The 14,004-nt window shown below is 39.3% G+C and overlaps 1 protein-coding gene across 5 annotated transcripts in view; it reads right to left on the reverse strand.

The window, feature by feature from the left end:
- ADGRV1 (adhesion G protein-coupled receptor V1) overlaps positions 1-14,004 on the reverse strand; it is a 297,036-nt gene that overhangs the window by 198,199 nt on the left and 84,833 nt on the right. For all 5 annotated transcript variants that reach the window (XM_030004616.2, XM_030004613.2, XM_030004614.2 and 2 more), the window contains 10 exons: positions 13,382-13,506; positions 12,043-12,209; positions 11,818-11,961; positions 11,235-11,342; positions 10,483-10,735; positions 9,379-9,501; positions 8,952-9,174; positions 8,272-8,476; positions 7,159-7,305; positions 1,206-1,461 (listed from right to left, as the gene is read on the reverse strand). In XM_030004616.2, the coding sequence (XP_029860476.1) occupies positions 1,206-1,461; positions 7,159-7,305; positions 8,272-8,476; positions 8,952-9,174; positions 9,379-9,501; positions 10,483-10,735; positions 11,235-11,342; positions 11,818-11,961; positions 12,043-12,209; positions 13,382-13,506 (1,751 nt within the window). The remainder of the gene's footprint in view (positions 1-1,205; positions 1,462-7,158; positions 7,306-8,271; positions 8,477-8,951; positions 9,175-9,378; positions 9,502-10,482; positions 10,736-11,234; positions 11,343-11,817; positions 11,962-12,042; positions 12,210-13,381; positions 13,507-14,004) is intronic.

The following is a 14,004-nucleotide window of genomic DNA, read 5'->3' on the forward strand; positions in this document are numbered from 1 at the left end:
ATTTGCAATTTTGTCCAATAAACCACCAAACACAGCATTTGGCTAAATGTGCTGGAATTATGACTGGAAAATAGAAACAGCTAAAAGGCAACAGGCTTTGTACTTCAGACTAGTTTCTGTTACTTCTATTAACTAGATACTACTTCACAGTTAGCACCTGTATTTAATTTATGAAAAATACAACATCTAAAGATTGGAATAGAAACTGTGCAAGAAATGAAACCTAAGAACATGCCTTGAATCCTAACTTCAAAGCATAAACATTTATAATGCCTGTGTGTGTGTATGTAAGTAACCAACAGAATCCCTTCACAGTACCTTCAGGTGCTAAAAAAGGGGCAACACTAATTCACTTTAAAATAGAATGGGTGAGGAGGTTTTATCTGCAATAATATTCTGATGGAAAATGTATTTTTCTTAAATTTTATTTGTTAATATGGATGGAATGTTAAATTGGCAGGAAATCTCAATTGGGCTTTTGAAGTATGAATAGCCCATCAGGCAGCTGCTGAAAAACCACCAGGCTGTAGAGGATGCCAGAGCAATCAGCTGCCTAGCTCAGGAGCCTGAGCACTGTGGCAGCCCGCCTCTGGCCAACTGCCTGGCAGATCCTTTACAATTTCAATTGGTGCCTGGAAGGAAAACCAATCAAACACGCAGCTGGCAAGCAGAAAAACCGCAATTCAGTTTTCTTGAAATGGAATTCACTCTTGCTCTGCTTCCTTCCTTCCCCTATTCCACTGAACAAAAAGCTTTACTTTTTGACCCAATTCCTGAGGAAAGTCTTTCTATGTAAGTTATTTTAAACAATATATTAATCCCATTAAATGGGCAAGTTGGGCTTTTTATCTCAACAGAAGTATTTTACATATTGGTGATTTGCAACAGAAGATGCCAAGACTTTAATAGCTTACCCCCTAAACAAAAATGACTGGATAATGTTGATATATGCAATGTGAAATACAGCATAAAATGTATGTATGAAATAGCATAATTACATATTGTGAAGGATATTTCTGCTACGATTTTTAATAGAAAAATGCTGAGATATATATATGAAATATATATTTTATATATATATATGAAATATATATATTTTATATATATATATATATATATATAAAAAACACCAATGTTACAGCTTCAACAATGGTGATTTTGAAAAAACATTTATTTTTTCCCTAAGAATCAAGAAACAGACTTACCTTCTGGCTCTGTGATTTTAACAAAGAGAGACTCCATATGCCACCCAATCACACCATGTGGAGAGTCACTGGGTAAAATGGTGAGTACAGCTCTTGCTCTTTTGGCATCGATGACAGCTCCTTTTGTGGTATCCTCAACACCCACAGTGGTAACATGGGTAAGCGTGATTTCCACGGTCTCTGAAAGCTCTGCAACACTGTCTGCAAGAATTGTCAGGGTGATTGTGGACAGGGCCTGTCCTTCTGAAAACGTAACCTAAAGTTTTAGAGGGAGGGAAAAATAAGTCAAATTTCTTCTCAGTGCTGTTATACCAACTGTTTTATTCTATAAAACTCTATCAATTAAAAATATATATATATACACACACATATATACACACATATTCATATACATGTACCTATCACAGAATCATAGAATCAATCATAGAGTCATAGAATACCAGGTTGGAAGGGACCTCAAGGATCATCTGGTCCAACCTTCCTTGGGAAAAGCAGGGTCCAGACAAGATGGCCCAGCACCCTTTCCAGCTGACTCTTAAAAGTGTCTGATGTTGGGGAATCCACCACTTCCCTGGGGAGATTATTCCGATGACTGACTGTTCTCATTGTGAAAAATATCCCTTTTGTGTGCAATCGGAATCTCCCCAGGAGTAACTTGTATCCATGACCCCTTGTCTTTTCCACGTGACTCCTTGTTAAAATCCGCCTTCTTTGTAGCCACCCTTTAAATATTGGAACATGACAATAAGGTCTCCCCTAAGCCTTCTTTTCTCAAGGCTGAACAAAGCCAGTTCTCTCAGCCTTTCCTCATATGGCAGGCTTCTCATTCCTTTGCTCATCTTTGTCGCCCTTCTCTGGATGCTCTCCAGCCTGTCCACATCCTTTTTGCATAGCATGGACCAAAACTGAACACAGTATTGCAGGTGTGGCATGACAAGTGCTGAGTAGAGTGGGATAATGACTTTCTCTCTGCTGGTGATGCCCTTGTTGACCCAACCCAGCATCCTGTTGGCTTGCTTTGCTGCAGCAGCACACTGTTCACTCATACTGAGCTTGTTGTCCACCAGGACCCCCAGGTCCCTTTCCACAGAGCTGCTCCCCAGCCGGGTAGATCCCAGCCTGTGCTGCACTCCTGCATTATGTTTTGCCATCAGACCACTTATGAAGACACTAAAAGGCATTGGGTCCAATACTGATCCCTGGGGGGATCATTTTGAAAAGGAACTACTTACCACCACCCTTTGGGTGCGGGCTGTCAGCCAGTTCCCCACCCACCACATGGACCACTTTTCTAGACCATAACACATCAGTTTCTACAGGAGGAGGCTGTGAGAAGCTGTACTGAAAGCCTTGGAGAAATCCCAGTAGACAATGTCCACCGCTTGCCCCACATCAACTGAGCAGGTTACTTTGTCATAGAAGGCGATCAGATTGTGAAGCACAATTTGCCTTTGGTGAATCTGTGCTGGCTTTTCCCAATCATGTGCTTCTTTTCATTTGTGATAGCCCCCAGGAAGATCCATTCCCTAACTTTTGCAGGGACTGAAGCAAGACTGATGGGCCTATAGCCTCCTGGATCCTCCTTTAAGCCCTTCTTGTAGGTAGGGGTGACATTAGCCTTCCAGTCTTCTGGGACATTCCCCAACCTCCACAACTTCTCAAAGATTATGGAGAGCAGCCTCGCAACGATGCCAGCCAGCTCTCTCAACACCCTCAGCTGGATAATGTCAGGGCCCCTCGATTTGTAGGTGTCAAGCTCCTGTAGTAGTTCACATACCAACTCTTCTTCACCAACGCTACGTCTGTATTTGCATAAACCTGGATTTTTGTCCCCAAGGCCTGGGGCCCAACAGTGCTGTTAAAGACAGAGGTGAAGAAAGTGTTGAGAACCTCTGCCTTTTCAGTGTTGTTGGTGACTAATTCACCTCTCCTGTTTAACAGCAGGCCAATATTTTCCTTCTGTTTCTGCTTGTTGTTTACATACCTGAAGAATTCTTTCTTGTGGTTTTTGACATCTCTGGCCAATTTTGATTTGAGCTGAGCTTCTGCTTTTCTAACTACATCTCTGCACACCCTGGCAATGCCCTTGTTCTCACTGGGTATTTGTCTACTTTTCCATCTCTGGGTCACTTCTCTTGGTTTTGAGCAGACTCAGAAGCTCACAGTTAAGCCAAGGGGGTCTTTTGCTCCACTTACTTCCCCTACCTTTAAAGGGGGTGAACTGTTTTTCTGCTTCCAGTCGAGTGTTCTTCAAAAACTCCCAGCACTCACTAGCTCCTTTATTGTCCATGGAAGCTTCCCATGGAATCCCTCCCAACTGAGCTCTGACCGAGCTAAGCTTACTCTTCTAAAATCTGAAACCTTTGTCTTAGTACTAACCTTCAGCATGCTCAGCAGGACCCCGAACTCCACAATATCGTGATCACTGCAGCCAAGGCTATCACTAACCAAGATATATATTACAAAGCAGGGTTTCTTCGTTTGTGAGTAGCAAGTCCAGCAGTGCCTCATTCCTGGTTGGCCCATCTAACATTTGTATGAGGAAGCAGTCCTCTACGCATTACAGGAACTTTATGGATGACATATGAGCTGCTGTATTGTCCTTCCAACAAATGTTTGGGTAGTTGAAGTCACCCGTAAGAACCAGGCTCTGTTGACCCGACGCTTGCTTAAGTGACTCAAATATTGCTTCAGTGGCCTTATTTTCTTGGTTTGGATGTCAGTAGCAAATGCCTACTGTTAGATCCCCCTTGGAGATGCCCCCTCTGATCTTGACCCAGAGGCATTCGATAGAGCTTCCATAATCACCATAGTTGATTTCTATACTTTCTAGGTTCTTCTGAACATAGAGCATGACTCCTGCTCCTCCTCTTCTTCCCTGCCTGCCTTTAGGAAACAGCCTATAGCCATCCACCACAATCCTCTAGTCATATAAGTTGTCCCACTATGTTTCAGTTATTCCTATGATATCATAACTTTCTGACTGGGCATGGACCTCCAGTTGCTCCTGTTTGTTCCTCAGGCTGCGTATATATATAAAAGAAGTGTACAGAAAAAAATATGAGACCCAGAGAGACGGGTGACATAAAGAAATGCTTTGAGAAAAATGCAGTGTGGTAAAATAATTTGAAACACAGGCCACAAAACAAGAAATAATTCTCAATCAGAAGCATAATAACCAGAGAGACCAAATTCACAACTGAAAATGAGTCTATGATTCTGTGCAAATTAGTTTGGTATAATCAAGCTACCTATAGCTGCTTTATAAACAGGAATTCAACCTCAGACCTCCTTATGACAACTACACTCCAACTTCAGGCAAAACAGCTCAGTTGTTTCAAAGTGATCATACATCTTCATTATCACAGAATCACACAATGGTTGAGGTTGTAAGGGACCTCTGGAGATCACCTAGTCCAACTGTCCCTGCTAAGAACAGATTCAACCACAGCAGGCTGCTCAGGGCCACATCCAGCCAGGTTTTGAATATCTCCAAGGACAGAGACTTCACAATCTCTCTGGGTAACCTGATCCAGTGTTTCACTACCCTTACAGTAAAGTTTTTTTACTCATTTTTAAATGGAATTTCCTGTATTGTGTCCATTGCTGGCACAGGACACGGCCAAGAATCATCTGTCTCCACCTTCTTTACTCTTGACCGCACGTATTTATACACAGTTGTAAGATCATCCCTGAGCCTCCTTCCATATGTCAGATGCTCCAATCCCTTCATCATGTTCATGGCCCTTTGCTGGACTCACTCCAATATGCCCATGTCTCTTGTACTGGGGAGCACAGAACTAGACCCAGCTCTCCAGATGTGTCTCACCAGTGCTGAGTACAGGGGAGGGATCACCTCCCTCAACCTGCTGGCAATGCTCTGCCTCAGACCAGTATGCACACATAGCTGGCTCATGTTCAACTTACTGTCCTTTGTTATATACCTTTCAAATTATTCAAAATTACCTGTCTTCACTGAGGTTTCTTGCATAACACACTTAAGACCCTCTCAAAGATTAAAAAGAAGCAGAATCAGTAAACTGCTGACAGCTCAGCATCCTTTCTTCAGCAATGTACTGGGTCTGGCTGGGCTGGAGTTAACTTTCCCCACAGCAGCCCGTATTGCACTGTGTTTGGATTTATGGCTGAAATGGCATTGATAACACAGCAACATTTTGGCTACTGCTGAGCAGTGCACTCACAGTGTCGTAGGTTGGGATTGGGCAAGGGGTTAGATGGGGACACAGCCAGGATAGCTAACCAAAGTCACCAAAGGGATATTCCATACCACAGAGTATCTATCACACTCAGCAATAAAAGCTGAGGGTAAGGAGGTAGAGAGGACACACAGAGAAATGACTATTTGTGGTTATGACATTTGTCTTCCAAAGCAACTGCTACATGTAATGCGGATCTGCTTCCCAGGAAGAGGCTGGACATCTGTCTGCTGATGGGAAGTGTAGGGTACAGCGTTCAGAAGATCTCGCGATGTCACGGAAAGGTAGAAGGCTAGTCGTCGCCTCCCTATGACATATCAGTAATCCCACCTACCGTTGTTAGTATAAAAGGAATTAACTGCGCAATAAAAGACGGAGTTGGCACTCACACCATGTGTGTTATCTGTCTCTTCCCTGGTCCGGGCCGACCAGTGATCTAATCGCGGCACCTTGATATGTAGCACTGCTACAGGGAAGTACTGAATAAATTCCACTTTTTGCTTTGCTTCCATGCACAGCTTTTGCTTTTCTTATTAAACTGCCTTTATCTCATGATTTTCCACCTTATTTTCTCCCCTGTCTTGCTGAGGAGGAGGAGCAAGAGAGCAACTTGGGGGGGGGGTTGGCAGCCAAGGTCAACCCAGCACATATAAATATGTCAAAAGAATGATGAACATATAATATTTATTAAAATCACTGCCAATTGAAGAAATGTCCAGTCAACAGTTTTGCTGAATTTTTTTTTCCCCAGATAAAACGATTGAGAAATGCTTTGTCTATCTATATTCTTATTTTTAAATTCAAAGGGCCGGACACTTGATTAGGTCTCTCTCAACAAGGAAGATGCATCTATAAAGACTTAGGCTACACCTACACTGAAGGATAAACAGAAATTTCCAGCGAACGATATTATACCTTTACCTTTCTGTCTCTTCCTACCTGCAAATGTGTGCAGGGAAATCATGTAGCATACATCTGGAATGCTCAAGGAGTACCTTAATAATTTCAGTATGACTGTTTTGGCATCCTTGATTTCCCTTCTGTTGATTTGTCTCTAAATGTTTTATCTTACCTCAGACCCATTATTTCCAGGTGTAAAGTTTATTTCTACAGTCTTTTGGCCCTTTCTTCCCTCAGCTGTGGCTTGTGCTACAGCTCTACAGCCTCAAAGCCCATTGCGTCTTCTACAGATGGCCACGAGGTGGAGGCCCTTGACTTAAAGAACCAGGCGTCAGTCGGTCCTAAGGCATACCAAGAGCTTTGGCTAGCAGGAAACACTGGGTTTTAACACGGCTGGAAACCTAAACAGTCTCAGAAACAGAGAAAACTGGGATTTGTCATATTCTCCTGTGCCACTGAAGCTCTCACTTGTATTGGCAAGGTCAGGACGAAGAGCAAACACTCCCAGATTCCCACCTATGCAAATGATTTGACACAGTAGCTGCATCTTGCAGCAGGAAGAAAGGAAGATGGGAACAGGATACTACAGATACACATTTCTAGTGCCTGGACAGCATTGCACTATCTGGTTCTAGAAGAGCAAGAGTGATGCTGTGGTATTATGTGCCAGCCAGAAGCACAAACTGCCAGAATCAGAGGAAAGGACCAGGAAGCAGGAATTAACAGAAGAGTGGGGCAATCTAACATGCACTATCCTTCTCCCTCAGTACATCTGCATCTATTGTCTGAAACAGAACAGTCAGTGTTTCTCTAATATCACTGATGTGATTACATACCATTCCTGAAGCTGGAAATACATCACTTATGCTCCCATTAGCAATCCACTCTACTGTAACTCGTCCATATGTTCCTATTAAACGTTCAATATTCAAGGTGATTAAGCTGTCCTGTTCCATTTCTTCAACTTGCTTAAATAAAGAACTCTGGAAAATATAAAGTACCAGAACCATAATATTATTTTCTTATAAAGAAAAGTTTCTTTAGGGATCTGGGTATTCAATGGGGGACAGTGACATTGGGCATCAATAAGTTTATCTACTATTAAGTAGCTAAATACATGTTCATTGATTAAATTTATATGTCCTAATTTTCAGAGGTACTCAATACTCCCAGATTTCATGGATGTAAGAATTTAAAATGTCAGGCCTCTTTATCCTAAGGCAAAAAACCCAATGTTTTTTGTTGGTTTTTTTGTAGTACATTATTGTATGTCCAAATTGTATGAAGCAGATAACAAAACAAGTGGACCTTCAAGAGAGACATAGTTTTAGTGCTGTTACTTTATTGTTATTCACCCTCCTCACACAAGTCCAGATGCAAAGTTTCATTTAGTAATGACTCTTCTGTGTTTTATATATTCAGTATGCATTTACTATATAGCTGTCTAGATAACTTCTACAGTGTTTGATGATTTAAGAATTAACCACTCCAAATAATACCTTCAGTCTGACATTTTTTCCAAAGAAATTATTCTGTTCTGGCAGACTGGTTCATCTTGTGATGTAACCTAAATAGTATCTTTTTCAGGGGAAAAGGATCTTTAGACTTGTTTACTTAATTCCCTTGATTAACCAACCAGTAACAACTCTATGGTGATATCATATATGCCATCTGAAAACTGAATTTTTAGGATGTTGCAAAACCAAGCTGGTAAACTAATGTGTTAATCTAAATGTAAGGGGATTATAAACATCTCACAAAAGGGACAGACTGTGGAACTGATTTTCCACCACCTTGTGTTCTATGTAATCACACAGCAATGCTGAATTGATGTTAAAAAGCTTCTAACTCTTCTGTCACATGCTCCAGTCTACAGTTTTCGTACATTTTTGTTCCATTATTCAGAAATTATATATACATATTATAATGATTTACCTTAGAAGTTTTACCTGAGCAAATGCAATGACTCCGTAGGCATTGTCATTGGAAGGAATAATTATGTTAACAAAACCATGAACACCAATCTCTGCACCTCCCTTAGGGTTTTTCAACCACACTTTGAAGCATTCTTCCTCCTCTGGGATGATGTCATCCAGGACATTGACTGCTATCACAGCTTCCATGTCCCCAGGCTCAAATATCAATTCACCTGAACTAGCATAAAAACACACACATCAAATAATTATAAACTGAGGACAGCTGATTAATGAACTTTGAAAGCACTGCTGTAAATTTAACAAGCATTTTTGGAGGTGAAATTATTGTTTATATTCCTGAGGAAGTAATTAAGGTTTAAAGGTTGTGGGTTTTCTGTTGGTTTTGTTTTTTTTAATTACAATAGATCATAGAGTAACTGAAATTAATTATGAAAGTAATTTAATTTATCCTAAACAAAAGCTTTAAAAAAATCAAGTCATAACTGCAAGTCCTTTCTTGCCATGTTTTAAAGCCAGTTGTGAGGCTCTTTGACTTCAGGTTATCTTAAATCTACCTGTGAAAAATTCTCTTTAGTGTTAATAAGCACACCACACACAGAAGTAATAGAACGCTCTCTACTGTAACAAAAAATGTATCACAGAAAAAGAAATGCAAGAGCTAGAAGAAAGTTATATAAAACAAAAAAACCTACCTAGGTATAAAATCTGACTGGTTGGAGATAGTGGTCAGCTCATAAATGTGGGAGTTGGACTCTACGGACAGAGCAATCAAGCTCTTGCTGGAATTCAGAGACCTTGCAGTAGCTGAAGTGATATGATCCGCATATGGGCCTTCCAGCATTACAGAGAACTGGTTCCCTTCTGAGTTCCAAGAATACAGTGTTGTTGTGTCCTTACCAGATAGAAGGATGTGAACTACATTGAGCACGGAGGAGAAAAAGAAATATTCAGCGATATATTTAAAAGTTCTCCTTGTAATGCCAGAAATGCCATTGGTAGTACAATGATTATAGTAACTTTTAAAGTCTGATAAATAATATGAAAAAATAAGCACACATATTTCTGCAATTCCAGCATTACAAATTAGGATTTGAACAAATATTTTCATTTAAGTCTTACCTAAACCTGAAGGAGGCATGAAAACATGGATGTTTCTTACAGAGCAGACTGGAAGAGATTGAAAGTGTCTAAAGGTAGACTGCCCTGTCTCCCAGATGAAAATTTCAGAAGAATTTCCAGATTCTGCAAAGGAGCAAAATGACAAAACTTACATTATTTTGCTGCCTGTTAGCTAAATCGCACACTGGTGGCCATTCAAAAGGCAGAGTTTGGCAGCTTTAATTATGAAGTGAGAATAATTATCACATTTTCCTTTTTACTTGGTGCTTTACTAGGTGGGTGCTGGTCTTTTCTGTCAGATGGCTGGTGATAGGATGAGAGGAAATGGCCTCAAGTCATGCCAGGGGAGGTTTAGATTGGATATTAGGAAAAATTTCTTTACTGAAAGGGTTGTCAGGTATTGGAACAGGCTGCCCAGGGAAGTGGTGCAGTCACCATCCCTGGAGGTATTCAAAAAGCACGTAGACAAGGCACTTCAGAACATGGTTTAGTGGGCACGGTTGACAGTTGGACTTAATGATCTTAAAGGTCTTTTCCAACCTAAATGATCCTATTATTCTATAACTCCATAGTATGACTGATCTCCATGGGATGATTCATCCACTGACATAATTTAAGGGCTTTTCTGCACACATTCACATATAAGAACACTAAGATTGCCAGTAGACAACAGCCAATTGCAAAGAAACCTATCGACTTCAACATAAACTTTTCAATAGGCATAGGGATGCAGTCATAAAACAATGCCTAAAATGTCATACTTGTAATAAAAAACACATGTGCTTTGCTGACCAATGATCTTTGCATATCACAAAGCTCAGAAAAGCTTAGGAAGGGTGCAATCAGCAGCTAGACGAATACTTGTTATTTCCTATTGTTCTTGGGAAAATATTTCATTAGTTTCATAAGTATTTGAGAACAAACACAATGCTTTTATTTTCTGAGGGACAAACCAGAGATTTCTTTGATAAAATGCTTATCAGTGAATTGTCACTCCCCAGTAATACTTTAATCCCCATCTAAACTCCTTCACCCCAAATGCCTTTGCTACCAAACAACCCAGCATATACTTAGCAAACCCAGTGTTCAGCTTCTCCTAAATACCTTTTGCAATAATTAAATAGATATCAGATCCCGAAATCCAGGCCTCCATATGTTTTATTTCTTTTGCTGGTAATTGATGAAGATTCCTAAACTCATTATTCAACCACTGGTACAAGAGCATGTTCTGGCTGGTATTTGATAAAGAAACTAATAGGTACATAATGCCTCCTCTAGGAAACAAGGCTATGTTCAGAGCTCTGTAAAGTGGAAGTCGATGATGCAGCACAAATATATCTTTATTCCACTGGAAAACCTGTGGAAATATAAAATGCTTTTTTCATTATAAATTTGTAATTAGCACCAAGAGAAGACAAATTAAGTGTCATGATGAAAACCTGGGAATATAGTGAACTGAATTCCTAAGGTGGAATTTCTAAGGTGGACCCTACATTAAGGCAGAAGCACACTGGTAAGTAACTATCTTGCTGCAAGCAGCTGTGCCTGTTCTTCAGATTAATAGGTTTATGGTCAGAAGCTGTTACTGTTCTTATAGGTGTTTAACATGCTAGATTTCAAAACAGAAATAACACTAGCAATAAAAACAAACCAAATGTAAATTATATGTTAAAGTAGAGAGTATTGCTCCATTTAAACAAGCCTAGAATTTTAAGTCTTATAAATCTGTAATAGAAATGTAAGTAATTTTTCAGAAAAATATACTTAACAATTTTTTTATCCTTCATATTTCAAACTCAAAACTAACCAAACTACCCTACCCACATCAAAGCCAGGAAAGACAAGTGTATTCTAACCTGAATAGAACTGGAACTGGTTGTGTGACTCACAAAAATCAAATAGTCTTCTTCATCCACAGCAAAATGTTTCACATGACTGGTACCCAGAATAGAAAGTGTCTGTATCTGTGAGGGACATATGACAAAAATGGTGTTTGGAAGTCACATCAAGTGACAAGTTTATCCATATATACACATACTTTTAAAATTTGCAAAATTACATATAAAACTATATTTAAAATATATAAAATTACATATATGTAATTTTACAATTTTCAAAATATGTCTACATATGTGGGGTTAATTTACAAAATTAATATAACTTAGCAGACATTTTTCAGAGAATGTTTTATGACTTGATTGCTCCACAATCTCTTTCCTCGCTTCCTAGGTTATTTCCCCCACCCCCCAAAATATAAGTATAAAACCACAGTAGACAAACAGCTGTAAATACTTAAATCACTGAAGTCATGCAGAGTGTTAGGGCCCCAAACTAGCTGAGCACAGAGTGCTTTTTTCTAAAACATGGCTGGACTGGAGGGCCTCCCGAGGTCCTTTCCAACCCCATTATTTTATGATTTTGTAAGTAAAACAGATTTACCTTCAACAGTCTGTGTCCAGGCATGAATGCATACACACTGCTGTTGGAAGCTCCCTGCCTGGCTCCCCCATGAGTAATCACAAGGTAGGGAGAGGCACGGATTTGGAAAGACACACAGCTCTTAGGATTCCACATACTGAAATTCTGAGGGAGGAATGAAAAATAAAATTGAGACTTAAATTCTTTATTAAGTAGCATGCTTGTTGTTTGCAAGCAAATATTTACCTCGACAGGAACAAAAACTCCCTTCCATTGATAGACAGTAGAAAACGTAGCTGGAGGCATACGCAACAGAATACCATACAGGATTTCTCCTGATGTAAAGAAACACCAGCCAGACACTGACTCTTCCACAAAACTTTGCAAGACAGACAGGACACTGATACTACCTCCTGCAATATAGTAAAAGAAAATACTATTTATTCTTGAGGTCTTTTTCAATGCCATTTTCATGGCATTGAAATAATTTTCATGATTTATTTGCCAAAACCAGATCTAGTATCAGAAATGCTGAAGTTGTCTCTAAATAGTTAGTATAAGTGTAAATGCACAGAAATGTTACAGTACTGAGGATGTAATGAGAGTTAAGCAATAGATGTATTCTTCACATATTACAATTGCATATGGAAGATGCATAGGCAATTTGAGTCTGATTCAGAAAAATTCAGTTTGGAATTTAGCTAGTGAGAAAATTAGCTAGATAGCAAGTAGTGAAAAAAGTGACAAAGAAACTACAAAATGTATGTGTTTGTCCTTCTCTCCCCCATCACAACAAGCAATCATGGCACTAAGATTCTTAAACTGCCTAAGCTGTTTGATTGGCTTACAGGAAAAAGTACTGTATTGTCAGAACTAAACTCCAAGAGCTAAATTCCCAATCCCACACATAGGTTAGACCAGCTGTTGAGCCAGAGAGGGTATTCATCCATGTTCAGAATCAGAGAGTTCATGTTTTGCCGCCTTAGTTTCAGTCTGGATTAGTAAGCAGCTATACATGTATCAGTACCAGAACAAAAAATGCTTAGCATGGAAATGGGAACAAGTGGGCAGAGATGGAAGGATGGCTTCTTTCAATGGCAGTGCTGACTTGGACCAGATTAAAGTGTTCATGAAATTACATCCTGAGGCTCCAGCAAAAGCATGTCAGTAGGCACACTGGGAGATATGATACAAAATGTGTGGTGGCATTTTTTCAGGCTAAGGCTATGTCAGGTTTATATAAAGTGTGTCTCTTATACCGTGTTAGAAAAATCCAAAGTTACTAGTAGTAAAGAACAGATTTTATTAAACAAAAGTCTAGTGACAACAATGTTCATATAAGCAGTAAGGAGAGCAATACAGATTATTGAAACTCTGGCAGAAGTAGCTGATGACAAAGTGACTCTTAAGCAGCTAAGCTCTTTTATCTATGAATTTTGACATGCTCAGAAAAATATTAATTAATGTGTTCAAGTCTGAATATGTGAATTTACATTCCAAAGTTACATCTCCTATATGTTTGGCTAGTCTCTTGCTACCTCCACTCTGACAAAAGCCGTGGACACTCTTGATAAAGTGAACGTACTTATGCCAAATGCAGTATCCGACAATGTCTCCCACTCAACACTCACAGACACGTTGAGCCCGTTAGTCCTTGAAACTTTCAAATAAACTGTAGTGTTGGCTTCTTCAATTATGAGGAAATTTGTCCTGAATGTGAGAATTGTGAAAATAAAGAAAAAATGTATTATTTTTATTGTATACGAATAAGATTCTTACAGTACAATTCCAGTGCAGAATATACAAGAGAAATAAAAAGAAAATATTAATAACTGGTTTTGCTATCTGATGGACTGATAACTACATTAATATAGGTTGTCCAACAGTTCTTACGACAACACCTTGGGAAAATCATAGGAAATTCAACAAAATCTTAAACCAGACTGAAATTTAACACACCAGCTGTAAGCTTTAAGCTGAATGATTTTTGAAAATGTCATTCCATATGGTTCATTTGCTTCTGAAAAACAGCCTGGAGTGAAAGTGTATTTTACAGAAGCTTAAAAACAAAAATAAATTAAAAAATGTATGACTCCCTGGGCACTGATATGAGGTTTGGAGCTCTTAACATGGATTACTCTTAGTGGAGTGTTTAGGGACTAATGAAGTACTGTTTTACGAAAAAATCCATAGAGAAATGGAAATTTT

Source organism: Aquila chrysaetos, chromosome Z (assembly GCF_900496995.4).
Source record: "Aquila chrysaetos chrysaetos chromosome Z, bAquChr1.4, whole genome shotgun sequence".
Taxonomy (NCBI): domain Eukaryota; kingdom Metazoa; phylum Chordata; class Aves; order Accipitriformes; family Accipitridae; genus Aquila; species Aquila chrysaetos.